Source organism: Balaenoptera acutorostrata, chromosome 1 (genome assembly GCF_949987535.1).
Source record: "Balaenoptera acutorostrata chromosome 1, mBalAcu1.1, whole genome shotgun sequence".
NCBI classification, from domain to species: domain Eukaryota; kingdom Metazoa; phylum Chordata; class Mammalia; order Artiodactyla; family Balaenopteridae; genus Balaenoptera; species Balaenoptera acutorostrata.
In genome coordinates, this window is record NC_080064.1 from 165,634,433 (window position 1) to 165,655,764 (window position 21,332).

The 21,332-nt window shown below is 39.7% G+C and overlaps 1 protein-coding gene across 1 annotated transcript in view; it reads left to right on the forward strand.

The window, feature by feature from the left end:
* Positions 1 to 21,332, forward strand: part of LOC130708096 (uncharacterized) — a 312,771-nt gene that overhangs the window by 119,720 nt on the left and 171,719 nt on the right. The window contains 2 exon segments of the mRNA XM_057545243.1: positions 9,205 to 9,487; positions 9,489 to 9,624. Of these exon segments, the coding sequence (XP_057401226.1) occupies positions 9,205 to 9,487; positions 9,489 to 9,624 (419 nt within the window).

Below are 21,332 nucleotides of genomic sequence, written 5' to 3' on the forward strand. Positions count from 1 at the left end.
AGGCCAACCCAGTAGAATTTTTTTTTTTTTTTAATGGCAGCAGTTATTTTAGAAAGCACGTGGGCGCATCCTGCCATTTGACCAGGGAGGATGAGGGTCAGAGTGTGGTAGAGACCGGCCTCAGGTCACACAGCACTGGGTCCCCGGCTAGAACCACATTGCTCCTCCCTCTAGCGCTGTTAAGAAGACACAGTTTGCTGAGAAATGGAGGAGAAGACAGACAAGGTGTCGGAACCCTGGTGTCCTACATTTTTTAATCAGTTTTTCAGAATTGAGACTAAGAGTCAGAAATTTTTCTCTGCACGTTTATCTTTGGACCTTTGAATGACAAACCACAAGCGAGTCCTTCCGATCTGAAATCCCGGCCTCTCTGTGGCTTCCATTGTCTTCGCTGGATGGTGTCCCACTGCTGAATAATCTCTTTTACAAAACCCATAATGCTGCAGAACAAATCCTTCGTCATTTCCATGGCTTGAATTAAATATATATGTTATTTTTCATTGCCTGCAAGTAGTGGCTTGGGTGTTTAAGCTTCACCTTCTCTTCAGGCAACTAGCTCAATGAAATGTTTTCTTTTAAAGAAAGAAGACAGAGGAAGGAGTCTTAGGATTAATAATTAGCTGATTTCCCCTCCTCCACACCGCCCCCCCACTCTCCTACTTCAGCTGAACAACACCTCGTACCAACAGAATATCATGTTAACCTCTGCTATCATAGATCACCCCCAGACCAGCTGCTTTTGCATCCAGATGTTAACTACTGCAAACTAAGCTATTAAGTTAAAAGTATAAATATAGTTTAACCGCTGTCCAACAGGGAAAGATGTGGTTTATTATCTGTGGCGGTACGATGAATCTCCCTCTCTAACATAGAAATGTTCCAATATGCTCGAAGCAACCTTTATTTCAACGGTGATTCCTCCTCAGCAGCTCAGCTTTCTCACCACTGTGATTCACCCAGTTTCCGGGAATGTTTCAGAGTTCCACTCCAGAGGAACTGGCCTATATCTATGGAGGCAGCTGGCTTATTGGTCATTGTAATTGCTTTTGCAAAACATTTTCTTAATGAGTAAAGGGTGACATCAATACGATGATCTCAATATCCTTACATCAACTCCTGGTAGCATTCTTATTTCCTCTTCCAGCGTAGCAAAGAGAATAGGAAAGGGAGATTCAGGCAGCCTGAGCTTTCACTGACCTGGATTTGATTTGTGAACTCCATCACTGGAGTGTGTATGTAAAGCATCTATATTCGATTTTTAATTTGTAAAGATCAGTGCATAGACTTTCTATGAGTTGAATGTCTGTTTATTTCTCCTCTAGCGAGATGCCTTTAGAAGGTCTTCATTTAGCTGTCAGTCCCCCCGCTGGCGTGTCGGCTTTTTCTCTTCGGCGTGCTCCTTGACTGCTTGAAAACGGAATTGTCTGAACACAAGCAAACTTTATTGATCCATATTTCTGTTTGAAAGACCAGAGATTTGTAGAAGGAGGAGACTATTTTTTTTTCTCTAGAAAGCTTACTGCAGAGGAGGTCTGCTCATGGCGTAGTAAATCTCTAAGACCGAATAAATGTTACATTCAGCATATATCATAAGCTTCATTTTGATGATTTATCTTAGATCTTAGGTAGTTTTTTACCCCATACTCACCGTTTGTTTTTCTGGCAGGGTCCCCACCTTGTGCCCAGGGCTGTTTCACTCTACCCTGGAGATAGTGATCCGGTCAACACTTGGGCATTTCCTACATCAAGATGTAGAGTACACGATTCTAAAGCCCTTCTGGGCCTCTGGCTTTTGGTCCCAGGGGAGTAACTTGTGTAAGGAAAGAACTGTCCTTAGGGATTGAAGATAAAATGCTTGTTTTGCATCTCTTGTGCATCTGAGTCGCTGACTAGACAGTTCTTGACGTTGTCTTCTAATATCCATAGGTGTCCTGGACTTGGGCAGTTGTGAGGATATAGTTAATTAAGCCGCATTAGGGCAAATATACACACTTGTTAAAACACTTAATTTGCCTCAGTAATATTGATTACATGGCAGAAGTTTGTTTAAACTGAATGGTATTTTTTTCCCCTACTGTTACAGTCCTTGAGTGCAATCTGTATAATAGCTAATAGCCATCATCAGTTAAATATCATGTTAGTTGTAAAGTAATGTCATAAGAATTGATTTGGACTTGGCAGTGGAGGAGAGCTCTCCCTTCAAAGCCAATGTAGGTGATTAGCCAGAGTTTTAAGCAGAATCATGGTTCATATAAACTGTGTATATTTTATAGACTTATAGCTGCTCTATATTACATGAGAGCCCATTATATTAAAGAAAAGCTCAGACGGTTAATTATGCAAAACATCATGTATGCAATTACCCAGCATTATTATGCATTTAACAGTCTTATTGATTTGCCAGTAGCTCGCTTACTGTATTTAGAGCTATAAACAAGGGAGGCGCACCCCCAGATTGACATAGGTCCAAGAAAACAAGCTAAGGATGAATTACACTAGTAAGCGCTCCTGCATCAGATCAAATCCTTCAATACAGAAACTGTCAACAACTGTAATGAGCGACACATTGTGATATCACAGGACCATTTCTTTTCCCATTAATAAAGTTTATCAACCAGGAAGCATCAGAAATCACCTGGTAACGCAAACTGAAGCAATTGCAATTTCCTACATCTAAAATAGTCTGGATAGCTTAACAAGGCACTGGGCAGTGGCCTCTGGCTGGAATGATACAGTAAGATAGGATGCAGGCACTTTCTAACGCATACACTTAGAACACCCCCAGTGTGAATATCGCATTTCTCTTTGCTGAAAAGGAATGGAATCCATTTCCCTTCCTTTGTTTTAGGGACAACAGCAGGAGGAAAGGCACAAGGTTTTATAGGTCTTTCTCTATATCCGATTGGATGGCCAACCATCCTGGATTGTCTGGACTAAGGAAGTCCCAGGACATGAGACTTCAGTGATTAAATCAGGATAGTCGACCAACCTAATTTCAGAGCAAAATTGAACACTGGAGCCCTAAAAGCAGATAGGGCTTCAGCAAGGTCCTTCCTGGTCATGGTTTAGCCCTAGGTATGAAATTATATTCCTGGGGTGCTTTCAACGACTGGCCAGAAATGAGTTCCAAGTCTCCTGTTTTTATTTGTCCTAAACTTCTTTGCTTAGTGTAGCACGCGTGGCCCTTGACAGAACTGGGAAAGCGTTCAGCTTAGATAGAGGCTCCGATTTGTTACTTGAAGGAGCTGGCCCCTGGTTCCCACACAACTTAGCTACATCTCTTGTCAACAACTCAAGCATCAGCTTTGTGGGGAGCTGTTTGCTTACTCTGGTTCTTGACAGAGTGAGTTGCAAAGAGTCTTTTAGACTAAACGCACAAGTTATTTGTTCAAAGAATCAAGAAGCGGCATCACTAAATCATTGTGATCATGTTATGCAGACCTCTGTTCCATTAGATGGGCCTCCACGTTTATTAAAGAAGACCTAAAATAGTATCTAAGTGTGTGTGCATATGTGCGCATGTGTTTTAATCTTTCTGGCGTGTGGGTCAGGATTTACAATTCCTTCTTTACAATTAATGGTCTCCTTCTGTTAGGTTAACCAGGCAGACCTGAAGATATTTCTTATTAAAAGAAAAAATCCTCTCTCTTCCTTCCCCAACTAAGCCAGTGTACCTTAATGCAATGATGATATGTTAGACCCAGCAGTTGTCAAAGCAGCGTATTACTGTGATGCCATAATGACACCCTGTCTCTGTAAAGTAGTCATGTTTTCTCAAATCACACGTTGCACCGTTGATTTCTGACATGACACTTCATTCGGTTGCTTTCTCTTTCTTCAGCATCACCATTCTTTGACAATAGCAGCTGGTGCCCATTTTGTTACTAAGTGATTCACATTTTGCCACTTTACGAGAGTGCAATTAGTTGAAGCAGGAGAGAAAAAAAAAAAAGCTCATTGTAAAGTGGCGTGCTTGGAGTTGTAACTCAGACTGCCAGCGGAGCTGCTGGGGTCATGAGCTTGGAAGCCTGGGCCTCGGGGAGCTGCTGCCTTAGTCTTGGAGGTTTTCTTCTTAAAGCATTAAAACAAAACCCAAAACCTATAGGCTAATAAAAGCTTCTTATTTTTTGAAACAAAAATACTTAAATATTCAATCTGGTGATTTCGACAGGTAGAAAACCGACCAATCCTTATAACTTCATTCCTACTTTGGATAGGTTAAGTGATGAGCGATAGGACTTTCGATAACCTTCCTTTCCAACCCTGAAATTCTCTGATTCAGTGAGAGAACTAAGGATTCTGTCTTCTCTCTCTCTCTCTCTGTCTTCTCATATTTGTAAGCTTGCAGGTTTGCTGGCTCCATTGTTGTTATGTAAAACTTTGAGATATAAATTGATAAAGTGTTTGGAATTTATAATGATGATGGGTACCTTTTCGGGCCCTTAAGGATGACAAGGAAGAAAATAAACTAGTGAGTTGTTTAGTTGTCATTTATTTAGCCTATTTAGGTGTCTGTCACTGAAATAGGTATAATAAAATTTCAAAAAATCTTTCCTTGGTGTTAAAATCAGGAAGGCCAAAGAAGAAGATCTGTACACATGTGTTGCATTGATGCACCACTTTTTTTAGGAGGGAAATAAAGTAGCAAATGAACTCAAGTTTGGTATAAAATTCAAAAGATGAAATGCAGCTGCTTATTACAAACTTTTATTGGATTGGCCAAAATGTTCGTTCGGGTTTAGGTAAAACTAAAAGACACATTTTTAACTTTCACGAAGAACTGTTGAACAACGTATTCACTAACCGAACGAACTTTTTGGGCAACCCAATAGTTTGGTGAAAGGGTTAATAATATTTAATCATATATAAGCCTATGGAACGTAGGCTTAAGTCCCTTCTGGGAAATGTAGACCACTCTGGACACCTACACATTGCCCAGAAATTCACAGCAATTCACTCACAGTCATACATTTACCTGGATCTAGGTAGCCTCTCTGAAAACAAGCTTGATAATTATAATATAAATGGAATATTAACTTACAGATTATCTTGTTTTCCCCCTCCAGCAGCAACTTATTGATTCTTATTCTTTTTGTCTGTCACTTTCTCCCTATACATGAACACCTGTACGTACAGTTAATCAACTGTCAAAAATTACATTTTTAAATAGTCCAGCAACCAAGAAGCTTTATCTGCCTGGTCATTAGTATCTAACACCAAAGATAAATTTTACTCTTGCTAACCCTTAAGCAAGGCTGGGCGAGAAGTTCCTATGTTGAAGCAGGATCATCAGAATTTATATATAAATGTATATATATGTATAATATATATAATAGAACATATATAGAATATATATAGAATACAGAAGACTATATCTCAAACTGTATTGAAAATACTTTCTAAAGCACTGCAATGTCCCTGGCCTCTGGAAAGCTGTTATATCCCTCAAATTTAGTTTCTTATAAAGAACATAAATGTTGTTCTTGACATGGTTGTTTCTCCGTCCAGTTTATTCTCAGGGTGTTCACTCAGAGAAGATTTTTAGAAAGTTGCTTCTCTTTTTCCCTTGTGTCTCCCATCATTTCTCTTAAAATAATAAAATAAAAGCAACTCTACAGAGCCTTTAAAATAAATATTTCCCACATTTTCCCAACACATGTTATTTCTGTTCATAATTCTTAACGAAATTTAGATTTTTATTAATCCAATGTGACCTAAAATTTCTGCGTTAACAGCACAATGTGGAATTGGGCTTATTCTCTTTGGCTCCAGATAAAGCCATCATCTTGGAAATGGCTCTTTCTGACAAAAAGGTGTTCTTTTGAAATAAAGTCTTATTCACTACATTCCTCTTAGAGTTAATGTGAATTTTAGTGCCTCTAATTTTAGATTGAAGTGAAGTCTAGAATAAAACCCACCAGCTGACAATTGAATTTATAGATAGTTGTGAATATCTCAGGCTTGAATAATAGAGCTGTAGAATTTCAGAGACAGAGAGGGAGAGACTTAAGACCCACTGTAGTTTTAGGGTATAATGTAATGGTGTCTAGGAAATGTTCAGTGTAATGAGCTAAGTAGTAATTAGGAGACAACTGTGTTCTTTCAGATTCTGTTTCGGTGTCACTCCAAACCCTGGGGAGGGTGACTCAACGGGGTGGCCTTGTAGCCAGCGTGGTGGCTTCTTCAGCCACTTTTCCACTTATGGGTGAGTGTGAATGTCATAGAGCCTCTGTGTGTGCCAGCTCTACCCCTCTGTGCTTGGCTATTTAAAATCATCAGTGAACACCTTGAAAAACTCTCTGTTGGCTTCAGGACATTTCCGCACTGGACTTTGGAGTCAGCCCTGAGTTGAAATCCCGACTCTTCCACTTCCAAACTGTATGACTTTCAGGAAATTGTTTGATGTCTGAGGCTCTGTTTCCTAAAGAGTAATACCTCCCTCACAAGGTTGTCTTGGGGATTAAATGAGGTAATATTTGGAAAGTACTCAGGTCAATGCCTGACATGTAGTAAGCACTTGATAAATGGCAACTCTATTATTATTTCCACTGGGCAAAAAGGTATTCATTAAGGAAGCAGTTCATGTCTGAGAAGAAACATATAAAACCTACAGCACCGATCCAGCATGTTCACTTTCCTTTACAGCTACAATGGCCAGACTTGTGTAGAAGAGATTGCCACTGTCCAAAGGCTTCCCCGACCACTTGAACTTCCTGAATTTTCTTGCTTCCATCCAGATTATTGCAAAGTTAGGGGCTGAGATTTTCGAGGAGACAGCTGGCTGGAGACACCCAATTTTTCAAAGACCTTAACAACATGCATTTGACACATAAACATTTGGTGACTTTGCAAATAACCCTTCCATAAATAGGAGGGTGATTCCTGGCCTTGTTTCTCAGTCAAGAGTTCTGCACATTTTAGAAGTCCATGAGAAAACGCCCGAGGGAAAGAAAATTGGGATAAAATTGAACAGAGACAATCCAAGAAAAGAGAGAGAGAGAAAAGAAGGCCCAGGGAAAGCGTGGTCTGTTTTGTGATCAAGCAGCTCAAAGCAACTCTCCTTGGGAAAAAGAAAAAATGATTAAGAAATGGTGCCTCGCAGGCAGATGGCGAAAGAGTTCATTGTCGTGGCTGTGAGAGATTCAGTGCCGGAGAGAGGAAAGGGGAGCGACCGTGGTTTAGTACCCTAACAACTTCTAACTGTAGTCTAAGATCATAATGTATGTGCGAGCAGTCCAGTAATTATAAGGTAATAAGTGAAGTGGTAGAGTAAGTGCTTTAAATTAAAAGGAATTCGCAGGGCTGCTGTAAGTCAGTGCCGACCCGCTTTCTTTCAAACGTTGACTTGAGGAAAAGTGCTTAGCCCAGGGTGCAAGCTGGGAGACAAGGAGAGCGATCTATTAATTACAGAGCTCATTAACAGTGACGGGGACAAGGCAGCAGATGCGGGAGGGAGCGGACGCCCGGTTCAGGCTGGAGGGGGCTATTTTTTCTTTCACTAGTTGTTGATGAAAGGACAACACAAGTGGGTGGGCGAAAGCAAGAAGATATTTTTGTGGATTTCTCCTTCCTGTTTGCTTTCTTCACATCCTGAGTTTGCTTTACTTTAGAAAGAGGCACAAAACTTCCAATGGGAAATCTGCTAGGAAAGAGGCAAATTCTTGCTCTGGATGCTTTGCTCTTGAGACCGCCTTCTCGGAACCATTCAGTGAACATTCCCTGATAGGAAATAACCATATTTTTCTTCTTTTGAAAGTAACAGAACAGTGGGGGAAGGGGGCACCCGGAGGAGAGCATGAAATTTGTGCAGTGATAAAATATCATTAGATTTATAGTGAAAGAGATAATTGCATCCCTTCGATTATCCTGTGACTACTCCCCCAAATTCGAGTGAATGACCATTACCCTGTGGGATTCCCATAAATCAGCTTTCCACTGGGAAGCAATTATCTAAGTTTGTTTCTCAACTGTCACCTCTTCTTTCTATAGTGGGCTCTCAGAAGGTTCCTAGAGACTTTGCTAAAAGGGGTTTTGCACTATGGCGAACCGGAAAGAAAATAGGACCAATTATATCTTTTCATCTAATTACCTCTTCCGAAATTTAATCACTTACGGGTCTGACAAAGTAAGAGGGGCAGTCTGTTTCTTCTAGATAAGAGAGAGAGTTTGTTAGATTAGATGCTTCATCATATTTCCTTTTAGGAGGTATGATGTTAAAAGACCAAAGGAAGGGGAGAAAAAGAGACCATCGCAAATCTCATTTTTTCAGGGCAAAACTTGATACATCCTTACTTTGCTGAATATGAAGTATCAGGTTTATGGATTCACAGGTATACTGAAGGCTCAAATGGCTTTTAGTGATTCCTCTCTTCAACAGTGGCAAATCGCACATGCAGACACGGACACATGGAAACACATGTACATATTTATTAATCAATGCTGGTGATCATTTCACTGTTTTGTGGGCTCTAGGAAATAATCCTTAAATATTGGCTAGCATTTTATCCTTGATGTCTTTCTGTATCGCTAAATGTCTAGGAAATAGAGCAATTTAATTAAAGAGGCAACGTGATTGAGGATATATTCCCTGTGTGTCTTAGATCAATAAAAGACACAGTTATGCTTATGGAAGCGTGCTGACAAACAGTAATTACAGAGCTGAGGAATCATCTGTTCGGTCTTGACAATAAAAGTTTAGTTCTGCTCATAATAAAATGACTGCAACATCAGAAAATGGAAGAGAAAAGTAGAGTGAGGATAAGGGTAATTTTAGAAGTGATATGGACTTTGCAAATTACTCCTCTTCCCTGGCTAAATTTAGAATCTAGAGAGTTGATTTAGATATTGACAGTGGTTCTTGAAGAGAAAGGTAAAATGAAAGGAACTGGATCTGTTAGAGCTTTTGTTTATGGCCTGTCTGGGCACTTTGATGTAACCCTGTCACGCTCTTATGCTGATTACCTTGTTGTAGAACAAGAGATATTGACTAGAGAATGATGTGTAGTCCCTAGTTCTTATGCAGCACTCTCAAAGAGCAATGTCTTTAACGTATGAATTCTTCTCTCTTTTTTTTTTTTTTCTCCTTTCGATCTTTTTTTTCACTTTCTCTATTTTTTCACCTTCTCTTTGTTTCTACCTCTTTTGGTATCTGTGTTTGACACTCTCTCCTCTTTCTCTCTCTGTTTGCACCTCCCTAAACCTCAGGCTTCTCTGCAGAATGTCAAACAAAGATCGACACATTGATTCCAGCTGTTCGTCCTTCATCAAGACGGAACCCTCCAGCCCGGCCTCCCTGACGGACAGCGTCAACCACCACAGCCCAGGTGGCTCTTCAGACGCCAGCGGGAGCTGCAGCTCAACCATGAATGGCCATCAGAACGGACTTGATTCGCCACCTCTCTACCCTTCTGCTCCTATCCTAGGAGGTAGTGGGCCTGTCCGGAAACTGTACGATGACTGCTCCAGCACCATTGTTGAAGACCCCCAGACCAACCAAGTGCGAATACATGCTCAACTCGATGCCCAAGAGACTGTGTTTAGTGTGCGGTGACATCGCGTCTGGGTACCACTATGGGGTAGCATCCTGTGAAGCCTGCAAGGCATTCTTCAAGAGGACGATTCAAGGTGAGTGAGGGTTGCACCTGGCGATACCCACCCTCCTCCAGCCTCATGTGATGGTTGGTTGGTTGGTTTTCGTGGTTCTGGCCCTTGTTAGTCAAGTTGTGCATTCTTAATTCTATCTTGAGTACAAAATAGAAATAGATGAAAATTGATAGTGGAGGGTTTGTAGAATAGACTCCCCACCCCCCCACCCCCCCATCCCCGCATATGCTCCCTATCAATTCCGCGTTTACTATCAAGCTCTAAAGATGGAATGATAATAAGCTATGGGTGGAGTTTGAAAGAGCACAGCTGTTATTAGAGCAGTGGGGGTCTGGATAGCCACTGAACCGATGCGCACTGGACAAATAGTGCTTTTACCTCTTCTGTTCTTCGTATAGCTGAAATGATAAATATTTTAGACCAGTGGTTTTCAAAGTAGAGTGTGCATCAGACTCGCCTGGAGAGCTTGTGAAAATGCAGATCACCCACTCTCAGAGCTTCTGATTCATTAGATCTGTCTTGGGTAGGGGGTCTGAAAATTTATATTTCTAACAAGTTTTCAGACGATGCTGATGCTGGTCCAGGAACTACACTTTTGAGAATCACGTCTCTAAACAAATTTAATTTTCTACGCCCTTCCTTCTTTTCCTGTGGTTGGATGTACTTTCCCCACCTTTTTAATAAATTTGTATGAAAAAGCTTCCAAACTGTACCAAAATATAAAATATGCTTCCAACGTATGTAAGACATACCCAAACCTTTATAGATCTCCGGATTTATAAATAACAAGATTATTTCCCACCGAAAAATGTAGAAAAACATGACTAAAATTTGTATGTGACCCTTTAAACTAGGAATCCACAAATACAAAACTCAGCTCCTTTTCAAAGCTATAGATATATATCTTACAGAAAATTACATTTCACTTGTTTAGATCCTTTGTGATACACTTTTGAAGAAAATAGAGGAAGGAAAGAATCATTGTTTATTGAGGATCCCCAGCACACCAGTGATTCTATTCTGCTCTGCTCCGTGGTTTACAAAGCGTATCTTCTGGGAATGTCCTGGCGGTCCAATGGTTAGGACTCCACGCTTTCACTGCTGAGGGCCCGGGTTCACTCTCTAGTCAGGGAACTGAGATTCCACAAAGCACGTAGCATGGCCAAAACAAAAATACCCAAAATGTATCTTCTTAACCAGTTATAGATACAAGTGTGTTTTCCCTCATGTCTGTGGTTCTCAACCTTGCAGGCTCACAGGAGTCACCTGGAGACATAAAAAAAATACTGATGCCTAGGCTCATACCTCCAAATTCAGAATTAATTGGCCTTGGGTGCAGCCAGGGCAAGCGGGGATTTATGAAAGCTTCCTAGTTAATGCTTCATCTAAAGCCGAGGTTAAGAACCACTGCACTATACTGTGCTGTGTTCTGTGACAGTGCTTTTGAAAGTGTGGCCGCTCTCAGTATCACCAGGGAATTTGTTAGAAATGCAGATTCCCATCCTTCATCCCAGATTACCTCCGTCAGAATCCCTGGGGGAGGGCCCAGCAATTCGTGCTTTGCCAAGCCCTCCAGGTGACTCTGATGCTCACCCGAGTTTGAGAACCACAGCTCTATTACCGTGTTGCTGCTGATTTACCGCTGACAACTCTTCTTTGTCGTCTACTGGTCCCTTGTTGGACATAACTGAAATCAGTTTAATAACTGTGTGACATGCTTACTGGTTTTTAAAGTGCAAAGGAGATGATGTTTGTTAAACTCTAATCCTTCTAAATGTTTTAACAAAAGGTGATTCTGAACCCCTTTATGAGCACAGAGAGTAATCTTCTACCCTTTCCTTTTACGAGCATGTGGGCGGGCAAGTCTTTTCACCCAGTAGCACTGAAGATCAGTGATTGTCCTGAGTGGAACAGGTGGTACCATCTCCCATTGCTTTTGTGCTGTCTATTACATAATCACTTCCTTGATGTATGGCTGATGAATACACAGTTAAAGAGTTAAAGTGCACAGTTGTTCAAGATATCATAACTCTTACATAATAGAGTGGATCTATCAGCCTAATCTTTTCACGGCCTTTCATAGTTTTAACGGAAGAACACAAGCCAAGTTAGTGTGGCGTATGTATGAATTACCTAAATATTTTAATAGCTGTATCTTCATATTTAATTGATCACCATAGCCATATTTTATTAGCATTTTCTTACAAAAATCCTTCATCCACTGGATCTTTATTTTCCTTCTTCTCATTTATAAACTGAAGGCGTTAATACCTACCTCAAGGAATGCTTCTGGATAAAGTGAAATACAAAATCACATGTAAAGTGAGTAAATAAACAATGATGATCTGTATGCAAAGCTTCCTCCCACTTTGGGGCATTTGAAAGTATCTCTTCAGCCTACTTACTAGATTGCAAAACTTGAGAATGAAAACACACTTCAAATCTTCGGGTTCCTACCACCCATTGTCCAACAGTATTAGAATATGGATGCTACAGAACATCTCAAATTTAAACTGTTAGTAATTTGGTTTTGTTAATTCAGTTTACACAGCTCGGGGTCTAACTACACAAAGATAAGGGAGTGTTTGGGGATAAATTAACAAACACTGTGTACGCTGGTATAAGCAAAATGGTCTCAAAATGAAAATCACTCCCATTTACTCAACAAATATTGACTAAAAACCTACTGTGGGCCTGGCACTGTGCTGGCCTGAGTTTCAGCTTAGCAACACTGTGTGAAAGCTTGGTTCCCAAAGGTTTGTGGATTGCAGTGAATTCCTCCTATAAATGTCTCCTGCTTTGAGGGAATACCAAAGTTTTTTGTTTTGGGAGGGGGGGGGGATTGAAACAACGTGGTCCTCAGTATGTTTTCCAAAGATAGGACAACTATGTGAAAACATTTCCTGACAGTTGTTTAAAAAAAAAGAAAAAGAAAAAGAAATCCTATCGCTTAGCTATTAATAGCCGTGCAATAGTTACTTACCGAGCGATCCCTGGAATAGAACAATTGCACTTCTATCGCTGATTCTTCCTTAGGATGCTGAAATGCTACCCAAAGCCTCACAGGGTGAACCACAGGGTGATTCTTGGCATTGATGTATAGTGCTCAGTTCTACTCCATATTGGAGACAGCAACTTTCAAGGATTTTGAGCAGCAGACATGTCACTGTCCGGATTAGCACTCTGGGCTTGCCCACCTGGCTGTGCTTGTAGCTGGCAGCTGGGTGGCACTCCTGCTGCCCTGCTACCCTGCTAGCTACATCAGCGGGCATCACGCCGTGATACTCACTTAGCCCCCAAAAAGCAGTGAGGCAAATAAAGGGATTAAATTGTGAAAGTGTAATGTAATAATTAGGGCGGGAATTGTAAGGGAGATTGGAACGGCCCCTCCTTCCTCTGGCCAACTAGTGATAGCGATTCAACTCGGAAGATGTTGAAAGTGGCCGAATCTGTTGCATCATCACAGATGCTTAGTCTGATGTGGAAGGGACCATAGAATCCATTCTCATGCCTTGAGGCAGCATTGCAGCCAAACTCTCCTTGACCGATGGTAGTCTTTCCCTTCCCTCCCTTAAAGCTCTCCTGCAGAATGAGAAAGGATTATGCAACTGCCCTTAAGAACAAGTCTTCCCACCATCTCATAGCCGCTATGGCCAAGGGGGTAAGTGTGGCTGCCTGGTTCTGGTCTCATTGACTTGACTAAGGGACATATATATTCAAAGCCATAGTCATGGGAATATTTCCTCTTTAGAATTTTTATTTCTTGTGATAATAATTTAAGATTGGTTATCCAATATGTAATACATTTTAATAGTTGGACAAAATACTTCTTAAATTTAGAGCCAAAAGAACATATATTCAGAGCGCCTCTTGCGAAAAGTAATGAGAATTGTTCTTTTCAAAGCTGAATGTGGTATTCTAGTTGCGAAAGGCAATTAATCATAAATTTCAGTGAAAGTCAACCAGAAAGGCATATTTTATTTATTGACTGTTTCCAAGTTATCATTGGAAAACTATTGAATTAGGTCAACACTTAAGTAAAAGTCAAAGTTTTGGAAGGTTTTAGTTTGCTTTTTTCTTTCTTTTCTTTTTTTTCCTGACCAAAAACTTTTTAGAGGATTTTGACTGTTCTATCATCCCACAGGGTTACAATGGCAGCAATGATTTCATTGTCATTTTCTAGGCTTATTAATTTTTGTGTGTGATATCGTTATTCTGATTTTTTTTTCTAATTCTAGTTTGGCCTTAATTCATAAATGAGCGGGAACTTCTGTGGGTTTTTTTTTTTTTTTTTTTTTTTTTTTTTTTTTTTAATGAGGATCTTGAATCAGATGCGTATGTTTTGATTGATTGATTGATTTTGGCTGTGTTGGGTCTTCGTTTCTGTGCGAGGGCTTTCTCCAGTTGTGGCAAGCGGGGGCCACTCTTCATCGCGATGCGCGGGCCTCTCTCGTTGCGGAGCACAGGCTCCAGACGCGCAGGCTCAGCAGTTGTGGCTCACGGGCCCAGCCGCTCCGCGGCATGTGGGATCCTCCCAGGCCAGGGCTCGAACCCGTGTCCCCTGCATTAGCAGGCAGATTCTCAACCACTGCGCCACCAGGGAAGCCCTGTGGGTTTTTTTTTGTGGTACCTTCTCATTAAGAGTTTTCCCTGGATTCTTATTAAGGAGGTAAGAGAAGGAAAATATCTTTATATCCCCCCAAAGTCAATATATGTTTCATTATTTAATTCACAAAACACTAGCCCCGTGAAGTTTTTATGTCTATTTAAGAATATGGAAAATAAATTGTATATATTTATTAATATAACCATTTCAACCGTTCATTCTTGTGCTAGAAATATGGCATTCCCCCCTCTTTTAAAAAGGATATTATATATTTTAAAAATAGGAGATTATTTTTTTTAAGATATTCTTTCTAGCATGGGTTTTGGATTCATATAAAACCAGGTCCAAGTCTTAGCCACTTACCTGCTGAGAGGCCATAACTTCTCTGTGCCTCCCTTCCCCAGGTGGTAAGGATTAAATGAAGAGACTATCAAAGCACCTGGCCCATAGTAAGGGCTCAATAATTGATTGACTCTGGTTGATACTGGCAGTATGACTGGACTATTCAAGCACGGGGTGGTTCAAATACTCTAGGACAAATAGATGTCTTTGATGCTAAACTAGAAGGACCTGTGAGCTTCTCAGCTCACAGCTACCCCCCTTTTGCTCTGATAGTAAACTTTCTCTCCCTGTAGCCATTTTTCACAATAGTGCCCTTTTATATTAGAGGGCATTTAGGTGGGCCGATTGGAAATTTGATTGGTTTTATATAGTTTTTTTGGTTTTGTTTTGTTTTGTTTTTTGACTGTGCTGCTCGGCTGGTGGGATCCTAATTCCCTGACCAGGGATTGAACCCAGGCCCTCGGCAGTGAAAGCACCGAGTCCTAACCACTGGCCCACCAGAGAATTCCCCTGGTTTTATGTAGTTTTGTGGTGATCAATTAATTTTTTTTTTCTGTGACTGTGGATGGGAAACTAGGTTAATCAGAAAGGGAACCTGAATCTTATCACTTGAGTAAAATATCCCAATTAAGCTTTGAATATGGGATTCAGGAAATAAAAAAGCAGAATGTCTTTGCAGCGTGAAATCTAGGAGGGACCATCATGAGAACCAAGTCCACTGCGGATGCTCGTGGGACCTGAGACAGTGTACACCCACCTATTGTGTATGTAAATATGTAAGCGTTTGTAAATTAAGATAACAAACTGCTAAGTCAAATATGTTCTGTTCTCTTATTTGACAAATACGCCTTCACAGTGGCCTGGGAGGCTAGCTTGGCGTTTTTAATTCTTAGACTCTTAGGAGTTTTGTGTCAGAAAGAGGCAGTAGAAGGAGAGCCAGCTTTTAGCTTGCAGCCCAGCCCATTTCTCTTCCTTCCCCTCTGCCTTCCATCATGTCTGGTACGTAGTGTGGACACCCCTGCCCCCATGTCCAAGGCCCATCCACCCCTTCGTAACAGCTGCACCTTGACCACGCACAGGCCTCGTAATGTGCCCTCTGGCACTGCGGTCCAGCCCAGGCCATCTTTCAGAGGAGCGACCCAGGGGAGAGGGCCACGCAGGTCCTGGAACGGGGTTTGTACGGGCTTATCCTGGGAATTCAGGAGTCCCGGGTACTGGGGATCATGCGGTACAAACGGGGCTTGTGTCCTTAGCCTGTGGAAGGGCTTGCACCATGATACTTTCTAAAGCCCAGGGCTTTCGGGTGGGGGGCCCTCCTAGTCTGAGTCCAAAGGTGACACTGATAAGAGCCTAAATCTCACCTTAATCATAGGGCATTAAGAGGAGGAAGGCATATGCTCAAGGTGAATGGGCACAGTCTATGTGTCTGCTATTTTCCACCCTGAATTGTTGACTCCTTCCTGAAGTAGACGGCTTAGTCCTAGAGGACCTTTCCTGGATGTAGCATTTTCTTTGCCATCATGTGCTATTTTAGTCTCAGAATAGAATATTTGCAGCACTGGCGGAAATAACTTACAAATGGAGTGTCTGTACATCATATGAACCTTACCAAGGAAAATAATAAGGTATTATCTGTTCAACTTAAATAGCATTTAGAGAAAATAACTATCCCGGTTTGTATGTAGCATCTTCAAAATGAATATGTTCTAAAATTAAAATTCAAAATAATATGGAATTGTCTAAATTGACTTAACAAATCTCATTGATTATCAGTTTGGATGCAGTGTTAAATTAAATACTGAGGTGATATTTTCAAAAGAAATATTGTCTAAACCTCATTTGCTTTAACTCCGAGCTTGCTTTTGTTATGTTTAACTGACTTGTCCACTTTTCCTTGCATGTGATGCCAATTTTGTCTGAGTTTTTGAAATGCATGAATGTTGCCAAGTTATCAATGAGAAATATTATTCTCCTGCTACTTTAGGTGTTAGCTTCAGTGTTTATTTTAATAGTAAAATTTAGTATTGCAGGCTTTCTTTGTGGGTAAAGAATATGTATTATGCGAATTGATATTTTAGGAAACAGCACAGTTTACAGTTTGATCTCTCTCAGTTTTGACTTAGTGGACCCACTTCTCAGGATAAATGAGTAGTGATTCCTTTTTCATGGTTTGTTCTGACCTTTAGGAATTGGCCTAAATTGTCATCACTTCTGAGGTTGTTGAAGAGCTAATGGTAGCAAAATTCTTCTGTAAAGGACCAGAGGGTAAAACAGATAGTAAATATCTCAGGATCTGTAGGTCACATGCCTTCTCTGTCATGTACTCAATTTTGGTTTGTTTTATTTTTTAAGCTGTTTAAGAATATAAAAACCACTCTGAGCTTGAGGTCATACCAAAACAAACCTAGGGCTAGATTTGAAGGCTGGCCCTAGTTTGGGTAGCTGCTAGACTAAAACACCCTCACTTCATCTTCCTTGTAGGCAACAATGACTGCCAGGATTTTCATATCAGAGGACTTTCTGGACAGCTTTGCATGCATATCATTTATTTAAATTGAAAGCAAGGTCTCTATCGTGATGATATTTTTTAGCCTATTATCTCAGTTTTCAGAATATTTTTTTTCCAGGAATTAGAATTTTCTAGCCTCTTTTCACTGTTCACTATGACATACACATGTGTGTATCAGCCAGTTAATCAGAAAACAGAATCAATGTAAGTGAAAATAAAGTAACATTTAGAGTCACTGACAAAAAGTTGGATCTTGGTTGTATAAAATAAGAGTGATTAATTTTCAGAGATTAAATTGCATGGTTGGTCTTTGATCAGGGAAAAGAAAAGAGAAGAAAATTTAATGTTCCCCACTATTTTTTTGTCCTTCAGATGTTAGGAACTCACATTTGCAACACCAGCATCTCTGGTATCATTTGCATGTTTATTAAACACATTGCATTATGTTACTGTATTTTGAAAGTCATTTAAAATCAACATATTTTAACCTCCTGAAAGGGTATGTTGTCCAGTTGGGTGACAGTAGATAGGAACCTATCCCATGTAAGGGGTATATGCCAGTGGCATTCAAGGAGGAAAAGAATTTGCAATGAAACTTTTTTATGCCATGGTAAAAAGTCCAACTGTAGTTCACTGTCAAATTAGTGAGATTGGATAATTAGTCAAGTTAGGCAGACACAATTCACTTTCCTAAGCAATATATTTGCAAAACGAGTGACCCTCTCTTCTACTGTCTATGTTATTTCACAGTGGTTGGGAAGAAATTATAGTATGCATTTTATGATCCTCTGGTAAATGATATTGCATTTATTTTTATTTATTAAAAAAATGTAGTAATATCGCTAATTCTTAAAAGTGCAATAGTTACAATTAATAAAAGGACAAGCTTGTTAGTAATTTTTTTAAACTTAGTTCTATTTTCACACTTTAACTAAATTTCTAATATATCTGTAATATTAGTATATTCTCCATTGACTCTACTCTGATACGGCCTACGTTATAGAATCAAAAAAAATACGAATGTTATTCTGGATTATCTTTACACATGCATACTTAAGAGGCTATGCTCTCTCTCTTTTTTAAATTTCTGTGAAGTTTTTTTTCTTAAATAAAACCCTCTGTACTCAGAAAATAAAATCCATTTCCCATGGTTCACCTGAGCCAGTGTCCTCAGAAGTAGCAGGCAGGAAGGAAAGGGACTCCCAGGTGCTGATTGTAGGTGGAGCTGGCGTGAGAATTGGTGCCCTCTGTGGTTCCACTGTCCTGGTCCACCTGCGCCATCCATACTTACCTGTTCCGGATAAAGTCATTTTCTTACGGGAAAGGAAGCACGTGCATTGCCATTTCCTCCAGGGAATTTGTTGGCGAGTAATTCTCTTTTCCTAGCCTGGCCCAGCCTACCACTGGTCAAATCCACAACCTCTCCCAGCACTCCACACCAGTTCTTCCAGCAAATCACTGGTGAGAAGAAAGTTTGTGTTGTTCACATGCTCAGGTCGGAAGGACTTCACGGATCAGTTCCAATTAATTCTTTAAAAAAACCATTTACTTTCTCGTCTGTTAGCTAGGTGGATTTTTGCATCTGTGATGGGACTTCTTCGGTAGTAGGGTGTGGCTGATACTTTGCCTACAGACAGCTGGACTTGCACCCAGGTCACCCTAGTGTTATCTGATGACTGTTTTGATGAAGAGGCTGGAGGCTGTCCTTTGATAACAAGATGAACTCCCAAGAAAAGGTATCAGTACCTCTCTTAACATTCTAATAGCTTTCATTCTTTCCTCTTGGTTCTCCCTCACTCAGAACCAAGCCCTGACAAATAATGCTGTTTCGTTCAGAGAATAACCAATAAATTACCTTGTTAGAATGGCTACCGTCTACAGAGCGTCATATTAAATGCTTGAGCGCAAATACTAGGAAAGATACATTGTACTTCATATTTTTCAAAGTGCATGCTTTAACATATGTTAAAGTAATTACATGATAAAATCCTTCTTCCCCTAAATTCAGAATTGGTTCTGGCTGAATCCAGTTAGGATACACTAAAATGTTCACCCTAAAGGTAGGAAAGAAAACAAAAAAATTGAGTGATGAGAGTTCTGCTGTCTGAAGTTCCTATTGGTGCGAATGTGGGTCACTTTTTTGGGTAATCAGTTGCAGGAGTATATGTCTCAATATGATTTGAATCCTGAGGATTTGTTACTTGTTAGAATTCAGGTTTTGGAAGCTGTGAGACAGGTTGTGAGGAATGGCAGGGTGGCGTTCAGTGGCATGGGTCAGAATTTTTTTTCTTTACTGGTAAAGCCCAAGGCAATGATTCATTTTTCTGATAATTACTTGATAAATTTAGATAACATCATAGAAGTGATAAATTATACACAGGGCATTAATTAAGTTTCTTTTGAAGTTGCTTTAAGTTGTTGGGATTCAACAGGCCTGGTCATTGGAGTTCTCTTATTACACCATTTCAGAAGTTTTACCTGAAAGCAAAATTAGGTAATGGATGCTGGTAAAGTATTCTGGTTTATACGAAAAGTTAATATAAGTTTATATGTAAAAGAAATGATGTTCCAGCATATTTTTTATTTATTTTATTTTTTCACATCTTTTTCTTTTTTGGCCGCACCATGCGGCACGTGGGATCTTAGTTCCCCGAACAGGGATCGAACCTCCACGTCCCCAGCATTGGAAGCGTGGAGTCTTAACCACTGGACCACCAGGGAAGTCCAATTCATTTTATTTTTTATTGTGGTAAAAAGCATAACATAAAATGCACATAACATAATATATAAGTTAAAATTTTCCATCATAACCATTTTTAAGGGTACAATACCTTAGTGCTAACTATATGCATATTATTGTACAACAGATCTTCAACATTATCTCATCTTGCAGAAATGAAACTCTATACCAATTAAATAACAACTCCCCATCTTCCCCTTCCTCCAACCCCTAGTAATCACCATTCTACTTTCTGTTTCTATGAGTTTAACTACTTTAGAACCCCCTATAAACAGAATCATGTAGTATTTATGTCTTTGTGACTGGCCTGTTTCACTTAGCATACTGTCCTCAGTTCATCTATGTTGTAGTATATGTCAGGATTTCCTTTTTTTTCACAGCTGAATAACATTCCATTATATGTATAGATGTATACATCACATTTCCTTTTTCCATTCATTCATCAATGGACATTAGGTTGTTTCTGCCTCTTGGTTATTGTGACTAATGCTGCAATAAGCATGGGTGTACAAATATCTCTTCGAGATCCTGCTTTCAATTTTTTGGATAAAATACCCAGAGGTGGGATTACTGGATCATATGGCAGTTCTATTTTTAATTTTTTGAGGACCTTCCATATTTTTTTCTATAGAGGCTGCACCATTTTGCACCCCCACCAACAGTGAATGAGGGTTCTAATTTCTCTGTATCCTCTCCAATGCTTATTTTCTTTCTTTCTTTTTTTTTTTTAATAATGGCCATTCTAATAATGAGTATGATGTGAATGTTTAAATATTTTTGAGGCGTTCTGGATGTTTCTCAAATTTGAAGTTCTAATCTTTCACCTGCCAATGCTTATCCATAAGTAATTACATAGGTGGACAATGTAAATAGTTGGTTTCATCCTCTTGAATTGAATACAATGCCTTTATACCAGTAATAGATGAAGAATTTGTTAATTTGTCATAATAATAATGAATATATTTGTTTTTAAAATGTGCCACACATTATTCTAAGTGCTTTACATTAATTATCTTATTTAATTCTTCCACCATTGCGTTAAAGCAGATACTACCATTATAATATTACTATATTATTTATAGATGTGGAACTTCTATAAAGTTCACAGAGAGGCACAGAGAAGAAATTGCCCAGACACAGTTGGGTCTCAGTCTGAACCCAGAGCCTCTTCTCTTAACCCCCTCATTACCCTGCCTTGTATATTTTAAAAGCTTTTCAAGCATTGAATAATTTTGGACTGAATTTTTCGTAAGAGATTTTAGTTCATGGGCAAATTTTTCCATTAAGTTGTTAAAATATAATAAAAAAGGAGAATTAATATTTTCAGTGATGATTAGATGATATTAAAGGTTTGTAAAAAGGAGGCAGCAGAAGTAAGTCTTAAAAATATCTAATTTTTTATCATTCATTTTCTGAAATCCCCTAAATATAAAGTTTGAGAGTTCAGCCCTTCAGTACCACCATATCAGTTTTCTGTCTCAGTTCCCTTGGATTTTATCTGCTGACACTCATTTTGCTACTAGATTTTTAGT